The 17,736-nt window shown below is 58.9% G+C and overlaps 1 protein-coding gene across 1 annotated transcript; it reads left to right on the forward strand.

Annotated features, from left to right (window-relative positions):
- The first annotated feature begins 6,925 nt into the window (after positions 1-6,925).
- On the forward strand, positions 6,926-16,951 carry PITX2 (paired like homeodomain 2). Its single transcript, XM_074147544.1, has 4 exons — positions 6,926-6,971; positions 14,794-15,066; positions 15,954-16,159; positions 16,847-16,951. Exons 1-4 carry the CDS (start codon positions 6,926-6,928, stop codon positions 16,949-16,951), a joined length of 630 nt encoding a protein of 209 aa, XP_074003645.1.
- Positions 16,952-17,736: the final 785 nt, after the last annotated feature.

Raw genomic sequence — 17,736 nt, forward strand, 5'->3', positions numbered from 1 at the left:
GCTGTCATCTGTCAGCATTGTATGCCTGTGTACAAGCAGCACCAAACACTGTTTGCTTTCCAGTGCCTTCGAACAACCGGGTTTTCGTGTTAATTTCCTCATCTGAATTTTCCTTTCGGCTCCCCTACTCAAAGTGCATATATGTAGTTTTGAGGACACTCGAAACAGCTGGCTGCAGACAAGTCGCAGGCTTGCGTGTCTGGTGGAGTGTAACACACACACACACACACACACACAGAGACAGTCAGACGTACACACACCTCGCCCTGACCCCTCTCCCCTTCTCCTCTGCAATCTGCTGCATTCGAAATGTTTTCTTTTGCAACCCCCTTCCCAGGCTCGGAAACCCCCCGGCCCCCCAGGGCTGCTCCCCAGAACTGTCCTCGGTCCGGGGGAGGGACAGGGAGGGCCGGGGGGTTCGCTCAGCCTTGGCCGCCCCGGGTGGAGCGCGGTTTCACGCCCCTGGCCGCTCCGCGGCCCCCCGCCGCTGCTCCGCGCCCGCGGGCCCGCCGGGTGGCTGCGACGGTGAACCCACATCTCGGGGAGGCCTGGGGCGCGGGGGGGGGGAAGGGGGTGTTGTCTGAATGCAGAGCTGAGGTTACAGAGGTGGGAGCAGGAGGCAAGAAGAGTTTCTGAGTGGTTAAAAAAGTTCGGATAAGCAAACTCTCTTGCTGTGAAAGATTCCCCCCCCTTCCCCCCCACCCACCCCTCCCCTCCTTTTTTTATTTTTAAGGCAGTTGATGTGGTAATTAAGAATTTGGTGAGAGCCCGGTCAGGTCACCTCGTTTCTCAGATCAGAGCTCCATCAGAAATTCTTTCAAGTGTCCTTCTGCGTCGCCAAAGATGACAACAGCAAATCAATAAGTGCTTGAAATGAAAGAGGTTGCTGGCTAGCCCCCGAGGCAACAGATTTTCGCACCGCCGCTCTTTTTTTTTTTCTTTTTTTTTTTTTGAACTTCTCGCATTCCTTTACACTGCCTCTCCTAGGAAAAGCTACCTTTTTATCCCTTAGTCTCATGACGAAGGTAAGTGCCCTGTTAGCATCTCTAGGGCAGGACGGGCCCCGCCGGCTCTGGCTGAGCCGCCCGGTTCCAACAGCAGCAGCAGGTCGCTGCCGGGAAGGGGCGAACCCAGAGAGCAGCCCCGGCCCCCATCCCTCCGAACGAACCGGGAGGTATCTGCGCTTCCTCTTCTATTTACTTCCTTTAAAAAAAAAAAATATATATATATATATAAAAAAATAGAAGAGGGCTAAGGGATCAAAGCAAAGGAAAATAAATACGGGAATCACTGCGTGTAGCTTAGATTTACTCTGTGTTAGCGGAGGCTGCGCCGCTCCGGTTCGCACCGTCGTCCTTACCCATAATGTGCCCCGATTTAACAATCTTTCCTACGACCGACGTCCTCAGGACGTTTTAATTAGGCAATTCATTAGCGAGTCAATACGGACATTTATATATTCTTTTAGCTCAAGTGGTTAAGCGCTAATTTCGAAATGATTGTAAAACATCGGAATACGCGAGGCATAGTAATTTTAATTTATATGCAAATCAACGCGTCCGTTTGAAATGCTTACATTTTTAACAATTATTGTATTGTAGCATCGAGACGAACCGCCTGAATGAGCAATTCTGAGACCAGATCTGGACAGGAAGAAAACATTCGAGCAGCCCAACAAATCAATAATGTTTGAGTGTGTTAAACATAGCCAGCTATAGGTATTTACATACTCGTTTGCTGTCAGATAAGGAGCTCGGAGAGGTGGGAGGAGAGGCTGAGGGGGAGACAAGGAGGGATTCGTGGCGAGGGCTGAGATCATAATCCGGGAACGAAGAGAGTAAATGGCCGTGAGTTGCCCCATCCCACACTTGGGAGGATAACCGCCTTTTCCGCCGGTCCCCCAGCGTCGGCGGCCGGTGCAAGACCCCGAAGGAGGGACGCCTGAAAAGCGGCTCTGTGTTCAGTCACCGCTACATACGCTTTGCCTTTTTTGTGGTGGTGGCGATTTTTTTTTTTATTTTTTTTTTTTTTCCTTCCCCCGTCCCTAAACAGAACCCTCCCCGGCCGGCAGCGGGGAAGTAGCCCGGATCCTCCTTCTGCTCGCCCACGCCGAGAGCCGGCATCACCCCGGGCGGGAGAAGCCCTGAAGCTCCCGGCCGCAGACGGGAGCACCGACGCACCAGGTGCCTGCAAACGGATAGTCGCGATAGGCGTTTATGAAAACAGCTTTTCCGCTTGTCGGGGCGAGGAATAGCCGCGGCCTTCCTTCCAAGCCGTTCAGAAAGCCGGCCGGGGGCAGGGGGCGGGGGGGAAGGCCGGGAGGGAGGGCTCCCAGCCCGGCTACTCACGCCCCAGCCGGGCCACGGCCGCCGGCTACCAGCCCGCCGCCGCTCCCCGCTCCAGCCCGCCCAGGAAAAGCTCCTTAGGCTCGTCGGGGTTTTTAAAGCTGTTGTCGCTGCGCTGGCGGGAGGGGGGAGCCAGACTATAAATACAGCCGCCGCGGCCTTTGCTCGCCCTGAAATCTATTATTACATTTATTGCTTTGACAGAAGGGGGTGGGGGGGGTGGGGGGAAGGAATTGAAATCCGCGTATTAAGTCGGCTCCATAGTTTCCAGACACCCTGGAACCCCTCTTCCACGGCAGCATGTCTAATGTATTCCCTGGTGATTCTGGGCATTAATTAGTTGTTTAATAGGAGTATGACTAAAAATGTAAAAGAAGGATTAGGACCGTGAAACGTATGTCCAGCTCCTTCCACACACTCGAGGAGGGAATGAAAATCACCCTGTATCTTATGTTTCTCCAGGATCCATTTGCATTTCCCACCAGCTGCTCACTTCAGCCGCTCCGGCTCCGGGGGCGGCCGGAGCCCGCTGCCGCCCGGCGCGGAGGCGGGCGCGGAGCGGCGGGCGGCACCGCTCCGCGGCCGCGCTGCCAAGGCGGGCGCCGCAGCTTGCCCTGCCTTACCCTGTCCAAAACAAAACCGAGCTGGGCTGCGCGGGGAAGATGCGCACCGGCGCAGGCAGTTTGCTTTTCCCGGGGAAACACACAAGTGCGAAGTGGGATCCGGGAGACCCCCCGGCTCCCGCTCCTTCTTCGGGTGCGCGGGGAAACTGGATTTCCCCCGGCAGGGCGCTCCCAAGGATGGAAACGCAGGGTAGCCAACGACACAATTAATTAAGATATTTCTCCCTAGGAAAAAAAACTCCCACCCACGCGATTTCATTTCTTGCGAGGGGAAGCAACCCTCTCCTCTCGGCGTGGCAACCGGCTGCGGCGCCGCATTCAAAGGGCTTTTCGGTCCGCGCCGGGGAGCGGCGTTGCCGCTTAAGGCGGCTGGGCTTCCCCGGGAGCCGCCGACACAACGACCCGCTGAAAACTTGGCCGCTTCCGAGGGTTCGCTTTCCTCCCCCCCCCCTTCCATCCCCCAAGCAATAATTGCCTAGCCCCCTGCCCACGCCTATAAATAACTAAAATTCACTGCAGGCTGAAATAATTTTAAAAATAGCCACAACTAGATCAGGTGCAGCCTCCGACTTAAAAAAGCGCCCGTTTAATTTTCGCGTGGTCCTTCGATAAGCGAAGCCGCGGAAATGCTGCGAGAAAAAGCCATCGCTTCAGTTCGGTCTAAATAGAGATATCGGACTTCGTTATTTTCTTAAACACGAAAAAACATCACAAAATCGAAAATTAATTCCCCCCTGGCGCCAGCTCGGTGTCGTTTGGGGGAAAGGTGGGGGAGAGCGTCTGCCGTAGCGTTTTCTCGCTCTCCTCCGCAGAGGAGGCAGGGCGAGTAACGGAGATGAGCGGCAGGGCCTCGGCCACCCCGGCCCTGCGCTAGCGATACGGGCACCGACGAGAATAACCGGGGCTTAAAGGGAAAAAAAATATCGAAAAAAAAGGGTTTTTAAAAAAAAAAAAAAAATACAGAAAAGTGGGTTAAAAAAGGAAACTGAGACCTCTCACAACGGGTCGGCGATCCCTCTTCGCACCTGGTGCAAGGACAGCCGCCGGCAAACTTTGGGCACAGTTACTTCTGCCCCCACCCACCCACACACCCTGGACGGGCGGGGCGGAGCGGAGCGGGGCGCGCCCTGCGCGGCCGCGGAAAGAGCGCGGCCGTCCTCGCTCACCTCGGTTCTCCTCTGGCTACCTAGCCCGCCGCCGCGCCGCCTTCGCCGCCTTTTGTCCTTCCTCCTGCCCCCTGCCCCCCTCCGCGGCCGGGGGGCGCCGATGCCGCTGCGCCCCTGCCCGCGGAGCCGCCCGCCCCGGCCCCGGGCCCCGCGGTGGCGGCGGGGCGCGTGCGGCGGAGCTGTTGTGACGTCAGGGCCCGGGGAGGCGGGCGGGGCGGGGCGGGGGCGCGGGAGGGCCGGGGAAGGAGGGAGCCAGCGGCGGCTCCGCGGCCCCGCAGCCAGCGCAGGAGCCCGGCGCGGCCCCGCCGCCCCCGGCAGCACCGGCAGCACCGGCAGCGCCAGCAGCGGGGGCGGACGGCGTAGCCGGCCCCCCCCACCACCACCACCTCGGTGAGTTGTGGGAGAGTCGGGGGATGTCGGCGGGACGGGAGCGGGGCCGCCGACCCCGCCGGTCCTTGCTCGGTTGGCCCCGGGACGGGCGGCGGGGCTGGGCGGGCAGGGTGCTGCGGGCTCGGGTTGCCGATGTCCTCCCGGGCGGCCGCGGCCCGTCCCGCAGGGAGCGAGGGCTTCCCCGGCACCCTGTCCCCGGGGTTGCCGCCCCCCGGCCTTCCCCGGCGGGGCGGGCGCCGGGGAACCGACCCCGCGGAGCGGACGCGCAGGCAGCGCCTTCCCTCCGCGGAGCCGGGAAACAGGGCGGGCGGGCGGGCGGGCGGGCTGGTCCGCCGGGCAGGGTGCGGACACGACGGTGGGACCCCCCCCTCGGCAGCACCCGAGGGGGAGCGGCGGGGCCCGGGGACACCCTACGGGCACCGCAGAGGGGGAGGCCTCGCACGGAGCCCCCCTTTCGATGTGAGGGCCGCGGGCCTCCGAGAAAAACCCTCCCGCCGAAATCACGGTGTTTCGGGCGTCGCTGAGCTATTTGCCAGGGGACATTGGGGTTTTTTGGGGAGGTTTGTTGTTTGGTTTGGGGGGGGGGGAGGGATTTGTTGTTTTGCGGTTTTGTGGGTTTTGGTTTGTTTTTTTTTTTTTTTTTTTTTTCTCCCCGAAAGAATTGCAATAATACCGATAAGGAAAAAAAAAAAAAAAAGAAAAAGAAAAATTAGATCCTGCGTGACACCGCTTTTCTGCCCGCGCCCCGCGGTTGTTCCAGCCGCAGTGCTCCGCGCAGGTTGCTGCGGAGCGGGCCCAGCGAGCGGCGGGGAAAAGGGAAAAGCCCGCAGGGTTGGTGGGGGTCGCGGGGGCTGCAGGGGCACGGAGGCGGCGGGGTATTTAATTGGGAGCGCTGGGAGAAACGGGAAAGCAAGCGGAGTTGCTTTCGTTTGAGTCGGCGGGGCCGGAGGCGGTAAGAAAAGGCTTCTCGCTGCCCTCGGCCCCGCGCTGCGATGCATCGGTCTGCAACAAAAATTAAAAGAGGATACGGAGAAGGAGAAAGGGAAGGAGCAGCACGGGCGGCAGGCAGCGAGGAAGGAATAATAATCCGTCCGGGAAAGGCGCTTTTCTCCGAGGAGACTGGCGATTCAGGAGAGAGGGGAAAAACTTCTCCCTGGGCGGCGGGTGCGGGGGGACGCGGGGTGTGTGCGTGTGTGTGTGTGTGTGTGTCCCCACGCGTGAGATAAATAAGCCACCGAGGCAGGCGACGGGGGAGGGCAGCTGGATTTGGCACGCAGGGCTAATCTGGACGGAGACCTGTCCCGATTTAAGGACCATCGGCGAAGAATTAAGAGTCTCTTAATCGCCTCCGCGGTTAATTGAGGCACGGCCCGTGCGCTAGGCCCGGCGGCCGGAGGGAGCGGAGTTTCTCCCTGGCGGCCTTCGGCTTTGAGTCGAAACCCGGAGATCGACTCCCGATAACCGCAGCTCCCTCTTTCCCCTCTCTATTTCCTTTAATTTTTTTTAATTTTTTTTTAATTCCTTTTCCTTTTGGCAATTCCCTTTCTCCCCCGCCCCCTCGCCTTCTCCCCCGTCCCGGCGGCGGGACCGGGAGCTACGGCTGGGGCTGCTCATCCCAAACGTGCCTCGGCTGCCGCATTTCTAAGCACCAGCTAATGGTCCAGGCATTAAAAAAGAGGCGAAGAAGAAGAAGAAGAAGAAGAAAAGATTACCGAAATGATGGTGACATGCAAATTTTCCCCCCAAATTATCATAAGTAAACATTTGAAGCCTGGACTAATAAAATCCCATCTGTGTTACTTCATATCGAGTTAGTAGAGAGCTGTGATAATGAATTTTGTAATATCTCACGAACAGACATCTTAATCAGGCACTAATCCTGTGATTTTACGGCCCACCCTCTCAGGCCGACGGAGGCACCGCCGGCGGCCGGGGAGCGCGGAGGCGTAGCCGGGGAGCGGGGCCACGGCGGGCCCGGCCGCGGCCGCGCATCTCCCGCCGCGCAGGGGCCCCGGCTGCCGAAACCCACGGCACCCCGGGACCGGCGTCGGGGTGTCCCGGGGGCAAACCGCGGCCGCGAGGTTCGGGGACACCCCCCCCCCCCCCCGCTTCCCCGGATAACGAGGGGTTGAGAGAGGCGGGAAACCGCCACGGGGGTTTGCGTCTGTCGCGGGGAGGGACTCGGGTGGGACCCCAGGTTGAGGCGGGGAGAGGGGACAACGTACGGACACGGCTGGGGAAAGGTAGGGGTCCCGGCAGCATCGCTGCGACGGGGTTGCGGGGCGGCTGCGTTTCTTTTTTGTTTGTTTGTTTCTTTTTTTTTTTTTTTTGCATTTATTTTTCACTCCCAAAATAATTGTTTTAAAACTCCCGTGCTTTCATCTTTTGCAGATAACGGGTGATGGAGTCCAACTGCCGCAAACTTGTCTCCGCCTGTGTTCAGCTAGGTAAGAGAAACCATCTCCCGCCGGGCCGGAGGCACAGCGGCCGCGCTGCCGTGCGGTGCGGTGCGGTGCGCGGGTGCGGAGCCAGGCAGGGAAGCAGCCCCCGGGAAGCAGCGGTGCCGCCTCCGCGGAGGGGGGAATGGGTGCGCAGCAGCGGGCTCTGATCGCCTCTCCCGCCTCCCCCCCTCCCCACCCCGCCGTGTCCCCGTCCGCAGGGGTGCAGCCCGCCGCCGCCGGGTGTCTTTTCTCCGAGGAGGCGGACATCAAAAAGGGGGAGCTCCGGCGAGGCGCCGGGGGGGCCGCAAGGAGCCCGCCCGCCACCAAGCTCTTCGGGCGGCCGCCCCCCAGCGCCCACGGTAAGCGGAGGCCCCCTCCGCGGGGCCGCTCCGCGCTGCGCGGCCGAAGCGGCGGGCGGCAGCTCCGCGCCGGCCCCACCTGCGCGGCGTCAGGGCGCCCCCTGCTGTCCGACGGCTGCGCGGCGCGGCTCCGCGCCCGGGCGCCACTTGCGCCTGGAGATGCGCGGCCGCGGGGGAAAAAAGGGAAAGGGAGGGGGGACGGGGACGGGGGGGGGGACGGGGGGCACCGCTCCCCTCTCCCCCCCCCCCCCACGGCGGCAGGCACGCGCTAACACCTGCCGCCAGCACGTCGCCCCCCCCCCCCCAAAAAAAAAAGCATCGCTGTCAGCGCGCCTTTCGGACGCTCGCAGCGTCGCTCTCGTATTTATTTTTATTTTCTATTTTTGACACACCCTCCCGCCCGTAAACAAGCCGCCAGCCCTCTCCTGCCCCCAGAGGCGGGCACCCCCGCGGCGCCCCCGCCCGCAGGCAGAGCCAGCCCCTGCCTTCTCTTCCCCCGCACGTTTTAGGGGGTCCCGCTGGGCGAGCCCGAGGGGTGGTAAAGAAAAACAGCAATGCAAACATATTACAAAGAAGAAAACAAGCGCTCTGTATTTCGAGAGACTGTTTAATCCGGGATAAACGTAATTTTGTTTAAATAAAATATATTAACCTGAATTAATAATACAGGAAACTAGAGTGAATTAATAATGCACGTATTCCTGGTCTCGTGGTTAAACACTTCCTCGTAAGAATACTGTATTAACCCTGTTTGGCCAAACAGCTCGCTATTTCTCAAATAACGTCCGGTGATTTCAGGAGGAGCCACGTCCCCTTCCCGAGCCCACCCTCCCCCGGGGACTTGAAGCGGGGTTTGCTAGCTGCACACCAAAACCCCTAGAAGAAGAAACGCTTGGGCTAAAAGAAGGTTTAGCGAGCAAAATCCGGGGTAATTCCAAACGCGGAGGTATTATGAGCCGATAATTTTTAATCCCGGAAACATACATGATATTAAATTGTGCACAAATAGGCTTTACCGAGGTCTGGCACTTTTTCCCTCGGCTAGTAATAAGTGTTAAATAATGTGGAAAGGAAGGGTGACATTGCTTTATATATGGTTTGCAAATAAGAAAGGCCTTTTTACCCTCCCCTGCCTTTTCCTCCCGACAAACAGGTGGTCTTAATCAAAGCCCTTAGCACGATCTAATGGGAAAGTGGGGACCTTTCTGATATAATAAATTTATGAGCCCTTCCACGCCAGCTTTATTCGACTAAGTATTTCTAAAAGTAATATCCACATACGCTCCCTGACATGGTAACTTTTACTTCCTCTGCCGAGAAACAAACGGTTATTTTCTCAACCATCAATTATGAACCGGGATTATTGTAGTACACGCAAAATTTCCTGCCTCGTTACCCCGTATCGGGCGGTCTGGTTTTTACCCGTCGGGCTGCCGGGGGGGGGAAATCTAAACACCTTGAATGCCATTAATTAAAACATAAGTCGGAGCCGAAGAAGCGACGCGGGGTTGCCTGACCGTTAAAACCTTCCGATTTACGGGGAAGGGAAACGCGGGACGAGCGCGGATGCGGAGAGATCCCTGCAGATGTAGGGATGATCCCTGTGGTGCAGCCCCAGCCTTGTGTCTCCGGGTGACGGATAACGGCAAGTCCTGAGATGCCCCGAGCTGCTCGGGTGACTCGTAGCGATGACGGGTGTTTTCTCGTGATTCGGACGGGTTTTGTTGAATTCTGGCTTTGATTTGGTTTTAACTGCGCCGTGCTCGTTGATTTTTGTCGTTCCCGACCGTCGGGATTTCGTGCTTTATGGGTTTTACCTCGCAAAAACAAAACAAAACACCCCCCCCCCCCAAAAAAAAAAAAAATCTGGTCCTTGGGGAGGGCTGGGTGGGAGGCGGGGAAGCGGAGAGGGGGGGTTATTTGGGATCCCCCCCCCCCCTCGTCAGAGTTCTGTTTTGGAAATTACGAGGAGGGTCAGGTAATTCCGCTCACCGTCGGAGGGCACAAGGAGAATTGATCGCTAACCGGCAGGATTGGTAATAACAGCAAAAAATAAGAAGGTTTGGTTAAACCGATGCTCTTGTGAAAGGTGGAAACGAAATTCAGCAGGAGACGCCCCAAAACGACAGGGGGGCGCTGGGTTCCCTCGGGGAAGGGGGTTATTCCAGAAGAAATGGGTCCGTGGCCACGCCGGGGATAGGAAAATGGAAAAGTATGAAAATATTGTTGCAGCCCGGCGGGTGTCAACGTTTACCCAGAGACACGGGAAAACCGCTGCTGGGTGACCAGTCCCATAAAATTCGGGAAACTTCAGCAGCCGCTTCGACAGCCCCACGGCACGCGTAAATGACCGCCGATGGGTTTATTCGCATCATTTTTATGCGGGGCAGGAAGATGCTTAAACTATTTGTGTGTAAGTGTGTGTGTGTATATATATATATACGTATATATAACCTATACAATTTGTTAACGATGTGAATTCTACTTAAGGAACCCTTTCCCGTAGTCGATAATCTGGGCGTTGCTGAAACAGCAGCCTCCAACATCAAACGCTGACAATACGTTCTGCCTTCCATCAGCATCGCAAATTGATTGTTTCGAATCTTTAAAAAAAAAAAAAAAAAAATATATATATATATATATATTATTCTTTGGTGTGAATATTCTGCAGCTTAACATCTCTTTTTCATGAACAACAAAGAAAAAAACCCAGCCAGCGCTGGTTCAGCTTTCCGTCCACATCAGCTGAAGACACGGCAGCGCGCAAAGCAAAGGTCTCTGCTGCCTGTTTTTTGAGCCCCGGGACGAGGTGGGCGCGTAAGCCTCCGCCCCCGCGGGAGGGAGAGGGTGCGGAGGAGGGGAGGTGGGGGGATGGGGGGGGGGGGCGAGGCGGAGCCGGCGGCATCGTCCCCGCCACAGAAAGTGGCCAAATTTGTGCCCGGAGCTGTGACCCGAGCGGTGGAGCCGGGGTCTCCCCGGTCTCCGCCGATGCGCTGCCCTTGCGCGGCGCCGCGGAAACTGCGCGTCCCTTCCCGCAGCCCCCGCCAGACGCAAATTAAAAGATATTTATTGCGCTTGGGGTATATAATTCCACCCCCCCGTCCCCGTCCCCGAGTCGTCGTCGTCTGAGAATAATATATGCAGCAGTTGTTAGCCTCACTCCAGGGAAAACTAAATGTATAACGAAAGCTTATTCGTGAGTAGGAATATACTAACGGAACAATCTGATGTCTTCTTAATCCTATGTAAAAAGCTCTGTAGTCTTCCTAATATTGACTGAATGGGTAATTAATGGCTCTTCATCGAGGAGAATACCCGGTAATCCGAGATAGGCGAAAGACAACATGCCAAAGGTAAAAGACAACAGGACTAGCTGGAGACTCTACATAAGAACCAGTTTATCCGTTTAGGAGAGTATTACGCCTAGAAACGAACGATCCCGTAAGGAGATAAAGGAAAAGTGGGAAAATAAATAGCCGCAGTAGGTCTGGCCGCCCCCCAAACCGGCACCCCCAGCCGAGCCGCTCCGCTCCCGGCTCCGCTCCCGGCCCCGCTCCCGGCCTGCCCGCCTCTCGCACGGGGGGCGACACCGGGAATCTCCGGCCGTCAGCTCCGCCGGCGGGAGCGGGAGGTGGAAAAACACACCCAGGGGAAAAAATAAAATTAAAAAACGAAACAAAACAAAACAAATAAAAAGCCCCAAATCAACCAACTAAACAAAAAAAAAGCAAAACCAAACCAACCAAAAAAAAAAAAACCACAACAAAAAAAAACCCCAAAATTAAAAAGGAAATGCAGAAGATGGAGCGGGGTGGAGAGCAACCCCAAATCCTCATTTTCCGCAGCCCCTGGGGGCGCGTCGCGGCGGCGGCAGCAGCGGGCTAACGAGGAAGCGGGAAATTCCCCACAAATGGGGTTTTTTTTGGGGAGGGTGGCAGCCCCGCGCAGCAGGCGCGGACAGTCGGTACGCGAGTTGGCCGGCCGGGGTGGCTTCGCGGCTGGGATCCGAACCCGAAAGGGATGGGAGATTCCAGCATAAAAAAAAAAAAAAAAAGAAAAGAAAAAAAAAAGAAAAAAAATTTAAAAAGACTTTTGACATTTTAATTGAAACCTTTACCGCTAATATATTACTTGGGTGAGCGCAATTAGGTTGTTTTTCGGTTGGCTGACAGCTTTTAAAATATTATTTCACTCGGGAAATAAAAGCTTCATCTCAGATTATAGGTGGGTATTTTTGGCTTTAGGTGATTTATGGTCACCATGACAACTAATGGTGCGTGGTAGCTCCCCTCCTGCTCGGGGTCGGGGGAGTTTTAATCACAGGCGTGTAAGGAAATGCCGGCACCCTCTCCCCCTTTGGGCTGCCGGGGCCCGGTGCCGTGCCCCGCTTTTGGGGACGCGGGGACGGCCGGAGGGAGAGGGCTGCGTCGCCGCTGTGGCCGCGGGATGCGGGGCTGGCGCTGGGGAAGTCGTGGGAGGGCGGCGCGGTGGCCGGCCCTGCTCTTCGTCTCCCCCTTCCCTGGGGGGAGCGGGCCGGGACCCTCCCGCCCCGAGTGTCCTGTGCCAGAGACAGGGGGCGGGCACCGGCCCTGCGCCCTGCCCGCGCATAAAGCGCGTAAAACGCGCTCTTAGAAAGAGGGACATTTCGTTTCGAAATCGCGGCAGAATAAACCAGTATTTCCCCAAACTAACTAAAAATAAATGAATTAAAAAAAAAAAAAGAAAAAAAATAAAAGAGAAAAGAAAAAAAAAAAGAAAAAAGAAAAAAAAAGAAAAAAGAAGAGAAAAAAAAAGAAAAAATAAAAAGGAAAGGGGAGAAAGGGCTCGCCTGCGAGAGGGTTGCATTGCCTAGTGGAAAAAGAAAAAAACGAATGGGGAAAGCCACCGTAACCCCTCTCCCTGCTGCTCCCCCTCCCCAGGTACCAAACAAGCTGGGTACGACCAACCTCGACGTGGAGGCTGGAGAGGGGCAGTGCCCCTCGCAGCGGGGCCGGGGCAGCTCCGCGCCCGCGGCCTTTGCGAGATGTCGTCGGGGGGAAAAAGCTGGGAGGAGGTGGGGGGGATTTCTGGGTGCAGGACCGCGAAGGTAGCGAGAGGTTAAGAAGAAACGGGGATATGATTGGTAAACAAATTGTGCAGAATGGAGCTGGATTCATATTGACTTAGTTATAGGTCATCTGCTGCCGGTGCAAAGGGAGGAAATATTTACTTTACACATATACTTTATGATCTTGGGGGAATTAGAGGAAATTCAATAAGAAAACGGCTAGAATCATTTTAAACCCCCTATTTAAAAGACTTAAGCAAATTAGAGTCTTATCAGATTAAAATCCACTACAAATGTAAGAGCATTGTCTCCGTCGAAACGCTGTGGGGTCTGAGGAAAGAGATTCTTTGCCAAATCTCAGGGATAAAAACACGTCATTTAAACACCAGATAATGAGCAGAATGTAAATTAATTTAACCTTCTTTACTAACAGGCTGCGAAAGTAATATGTATGATTTAGCGATAAGTAAGATTGCGAGGAATGATAACGTACCTCGAACGAGCATCAGCGACTAAGAAGGACCCTTGCCGGGGGGGGGGGAAGAAGCAATGGGATACAGAAAAGTTTGGGCTCTGGGATGTGGGTGTGGAGGGCCACTTCAAGGGGAAGCTTTCGGTAACTTTTCGATGCCGGTGACCGTGCAGAGGAGTTGAAGATAGAGGCGCAACCTGTATTTTTCACGCCCATGGGGATCCCCATCCCTAGCAGGGCCGCGGCTCCCCGGGGACAGGGCTGGGGGACAATCTCCTCTACCCCTGGAGGTCCTGACCGACACGGGGGAGGGGGGCCCAGGCAACCTCCCTCCGCGTTAGACCCGCTGGAAACAGCCCCCGCTCCTTCCTCCTCCTGCCAGACCCGGGTCCGCAGTACCCTCGCCCCCGTGCTAGAAGCGGGACCGCGGGACGGCGCAGCCCGTCCCTCCGCCGCTGCTGTCCCGGGGCAAGGGGTCAAGTCCTGACCCCCCCCCCCCCCAAACCTCGGGGAGAAGGCCGCGTAAGGAGAAATTTGTGTGCCGGCTCCCGGCGCGGTGCGGGGCTCGGCCGAGCTCTGCAAACGACTTTGGAGGGCGCGGGTTCGGGGGCTGCCCCCGGGAGCCGCGCCGGGAAGCGGGGGACGGGGTCCCTGCCGACTCCCCGCCGAGATGGGTGCGGGGATGGGGTGGGGGGGAACGGTCCCTGCGAATAACTGGGCGAATAGAGTGTAAAACCGGGATGGGACCTCCTTGGCGGCTCGCCGCAAGGAGGGGACGGGAATGGCAGTGCCAGCGAGAGGGGTTTTTCCCCCGTTTTCTCCTCCTTCGGTACGAGCAGAGGGAGGCGAGGGCCGGGATTACAAGTGCTCGGGGGCCGGGATGTACGCGCTCTTCCCTACTCCTTGGAGTGGCACGTGAAGCTTCCCGTAGCCGTGCCGCGGAGGGGTGCTTGCTGTTGCCCTTCGCCTTTTCGTTGTCGTTGTGGCTGTTCCTGCCCCCGCTGCTGTCGCCGGTCAGAGATCCGCCGCCCGCCCGACCGGCCGCAACCCCCTTCCCTTCGCTTCCCACCCCCTCCACAACCGGGGGAATCGGGGCTGCAGCGCCCCTCTCAGTGCCGAGCTTTCCGTTCCTAACCCCCGCAGGTCCGCGGGTGCGGAAGGCAGCGCGGCCAGGCGCGGAGGGGCGTGGAGCGGGCGTGCCCGGACCCCCGCCCCCCCAACCCACCCCCCCCGCGACGGGGCGCCCCGTGGGCCGGCCGGGGGAGGCCGGGCTCTCCAGGCGCGGGTACCACCCGCCGGGCAAACCGGGCGGAAAACGCGGGGTTTGTAGGGGAGGGAGGAGGGGGGGGGGGATGCGGGGGGCGCGGGGCGGGCCACGGGGCGGGGGCGGGCCGCGGAGGGGCGGGGTAGGGGCGGGGCGGGGCGGGGCCGGTGACGTGCCGGCGCGGGGAAGGCCGCCGCCGGTTTAAGATGTCAGGCCAAGAGGGAAGCGGCTGAGCTGAAGCGGTGCGGGGCCGGCCGCGGCGCGGCGCGGGTCCATGCGCGGGCAGCGGAGCGGAGCGCCCCGCGGAGCGCCACCGCGCCTCGCCGCCCCCGCCCCGCGGAACCCCGCGGCGGGCCGGGGGCCGCCGGCCGGGGAGGAGCCGTGTCGCCGTGACGGCTCTTGCAGGACCGGACTCGCCCGCTCGCCTGTCGCCGCCGTCGCCGCCGCCGCGCCCCCCAGGGCGGCGGGGGCATCTGGGCTTGCCGTGCCGCCCGGGCGCTAGCCGAGCGTCGCCCGCCCCGCCGCGGCTCCCCGCCCAGCAGCCCTGACCCCCCGGAGCCGCGGGGCTGCTCCGCGCCCGACGGGGGCGGCGGGGGGAGGTGGTGGGGGGGGAGGCGCCGCGCCGACCCTCCTACACGTACCGACACCTACAGACACACGCACACCTTCTCCTGTCGACCCCCCAGGCGCGCACGTAGACTTTGGCGTCCTTTTGCCGATGAACTGCATGAAGGACCCGTTAAGCCTGGAGCGCCTGGGAGCCGGGAATAAGCTGTGCTCCTCCTCACCTTCCTCTTCTTCCTCCTCCTCCTCCTCTTCATCATCTTGCCACCACCACCAGCCCGCGCTGGCCATGGCGACGGCGCTGGCGCCGGGGCAGGCGCGGTCCTCCCTGGAGTCCGCCAAGCACCGGCTGGAGGTGCACACCATCTCCGACACCTCCAGCCCCGAGGCCGCAGGTAAGAGGGGGAGAGCGGCAAGGGGACACCACCCCCTCCACCCCCCCCCCCCCCGCGATGGCCGGGCGCTCCGCCGCCCTGGCCCCGGCCCCGGCAGCCCCGCGGCCCGCGATCCGCCGCCGCCGCCCCTCTGCCCGGGAGCGCCCCGCACCCGAGCCGAGTCCCGCGTCGTGGGGTGGGTTGTTATTTTTCTCGCGTGCGGTGTCTTGTGTGCCGGCGTATAGAAGGCTAATGACACGCGTGAGGATGGGCGAGTGGCACGTACAGCGGGGGGGCGAATAACGTTAACGGAGGTGGGAGAGTTACGCGGGTACAGATGGGCGAATAATATGGATACGGAGCGACGAATAATATGGGTATGGAGCATACCGTGGGTATGGAGAAATACGGGTATAGACGGAGGAATAACGCGGGTACGGATAGGCGAACGGCGTGGATACAGATGGGGGAATAATTCGGATACGGGGAGAGGAACAGCACGATACAGGCACAAGAGTGATACGGGGACAGATAGTCAAATAATACGGAGTACGTGGGTATAGACGGGAGAACAATACGGCTACAGATAGGCGACAAAAATGCGTATCTCCATAGGCGAAAAAAAAATTGCATACAGGCAGGCGGGTGAGTCGGCTCCCTTCCGCTCCCACCCGTGAGGAGCCCACCCGTGGATGCCCGCGGGGTGCGGAGGGGCCGCGGCGGCGGGAGGCCGGGCGGGTTAATCATTACCCCGCCGAGCCGCCTTCGGGATCCGGCGGCGCTGGGGACAAGCCCTTCCCCGGCCGCTGGAGAGGAGGCTGAGGAGGCTGAGGAAGCTTCGGAGGCTGAGGCGCCCTCGTTTTCCGCCTTGTTGTTTTTGTTGTTGTTGTCGTTTCCCCCCCTTACAGAGAAAGATAAGAGCCAGCAGAGCAAGAACGAGGATGCGGGGCCCGAAGACCCCTCCAAAAAGAAGAGGCAGCGGCGGCAGCGGACTCACTTCACCAGCCAGCAGCTGCAGGAGCTGGAGGCCACCTTCCAGAGGAATCGTTACCCGGACATGTCCACCCGGGAGGAGATCGCCGTCTGGACCAACCTCACCGAGGCCAGGGTTAGGGTAAGTCCCAACGCGACACCCCGGCTCCGAGCAGCGGGGGTCGGGGAAGGAGGGGGGGGGGGGGGGGGGGGGGGGGGGGGGGGGGGAGGAAGGGCTGAAACGTTTGCGGCTGCTTTCGATTTCGGTTTGGATGCGGACTTCAGAGCCTTCGCAACAAAAGCAGGGCAGAGCAGGAGAATTTCTGTCAAAGCGAGATAGATTGGGATAGCTCTCTCTCCTCTCTCTCTCTCTCTCTCTCTCTCTCTCCCTTCGGAATACGGTTTTGCTGCGCGTTTCGCCTTCACCGTGCGGGGCGTCCCGCTCCTTTTGATGGAAACGCTAATGGGAACATTAGCCAAGAAAAGCGAACTTGGAACAGGCTGCAACCTGCGCGGCCTCTAATGAGAAAAAGATGTAAAATACACAAGGGTTTTTACTTCACTCCGAGCACTCCCGACGTGCCCTTCCGTGCATTTTCTTTTGCTTTTTGTTTTTTTTTTTTTGGTTTCACAATTCGACGAGCGTCTCTCTCCGCCCTTCCCCCCCCTCCCCACCCCGCTTCTGAGATTTATGGGACCATCACGGCGCTGCAGAGATACCGAGGCCGGATCCTGCTCGCCTACAAACGCCGCGCTTGGGGGGGGGGGAATAATACACACACACACACAAAGCGCCTTCAAACGGGCCGAAACCCCAGATTTTCGAAAGCCCCGCATCAATCCTCTCCCCGCCGTCACCGGAGGAAAGCGAGAGAGCGAGACCCGGGACCGGGAGCGAGCGGGGCCGGTTCTCCGCGCCGGGGCGGCGGTGTGAGGGGCCGGGGCGGACCCGCGGTGGGGCGGGGGGGGGGGGCCCGGCCGGGGCTGGTGTCCCGCCGGAGGACGGAGCGGTGGCGTTTCGCGGGGATGTTTGGTTTCGGGCGGCGCGGTGCCGCCAGTCGCGGCCCGTCCCCGTGGTGCCCGGGCGGCCCCTGCCCGCCTCGGCCCGGGGGGGGGGGGGGGGTGTCCTGTAAACACCCCAGGGCGGCTCCAATACACACCGTGGTACGGCTGCCCGGCGGGTCAGACACCCAGATGTGGATTGGGAAAGGGCATGTTTTCCCCACTGTCTGCAGAGAGGGTCCCTTAGATCTCATCTAGCACGTTGTTAAATGCGATATTTTTTTTTTTTTTCTTCCCCCCCCCCCCTCACCCCTTTTATTTTTTTTTTTTTTTCCGCCAAAGGGCAGTCGAACAAGTTGGTTTAGAAAGTGGTTTTCGGCTCTGGAGGCTTTTCGCGCGGGAGAAACTTGTAGCTTTAACAAACTGGAGCAAGGATTTATTAGTTGCTGGCTTCCCCCTCCTTCCCCGTAATAGGAAACATTGCCTTAAAATTCCGCGGGTTTCCAGGCGTTTTGCCCTCACTTCTGCACTTTTGCATTTCCCCTGGATGGCTCCAGTGAGGAATAAGCCAAAGGAAGGAGGGGGGGAAAAAAGAGGCAGAAAGGAGGGGGAGAAAAAAAAAAAAAGATAAGAAGGAAGCGTTGGTCTCTGTGGCGCGAATTAAAGCATCGCAAATTACGCCGGGGGGTGCAGGGCGGGGGGGTGCTGGGGGTGATG

This window comes from Numenius arquata, chromosome 5 (assembly GCF_964106895.1).
Source record: "Numenius arquata chromosome 5, bNumArq3.hap1.1, whole genome shotgun sequence".
Classification (NCBI taxonomy): Eukaryota; Metazoa; Chordata; class Aves; order Charadriiformes; family Scolopacidae; genus Numenius; species Numenius arquata.

Excerpts from the sequence above, each read along its gene's own strand:
- PITX2 (XM_074147544.1), top strand. The coding sequence starts at position 6,926 with ATGGAGTCCAACTGCCGCAAACTTGTCTCCGCCTGTGTTCAGCTAG. Across the intron at positions 6,972-14,793 it reads CTCCGCCTGTGTTCAGCTAG|GCGCGCACGTAGACTTTGGC; the intron begins GTAAGAGAAACC and ends TCGACCCCCCAG. Across the intron at positions 16,160-16,846 it reads TCACCGAGGCCAGGGTTAGG|CCCCGCATCAATCCTCTCCC; the intron begins GTAAGTCCCAAC and ends GATTTTCGAAAG.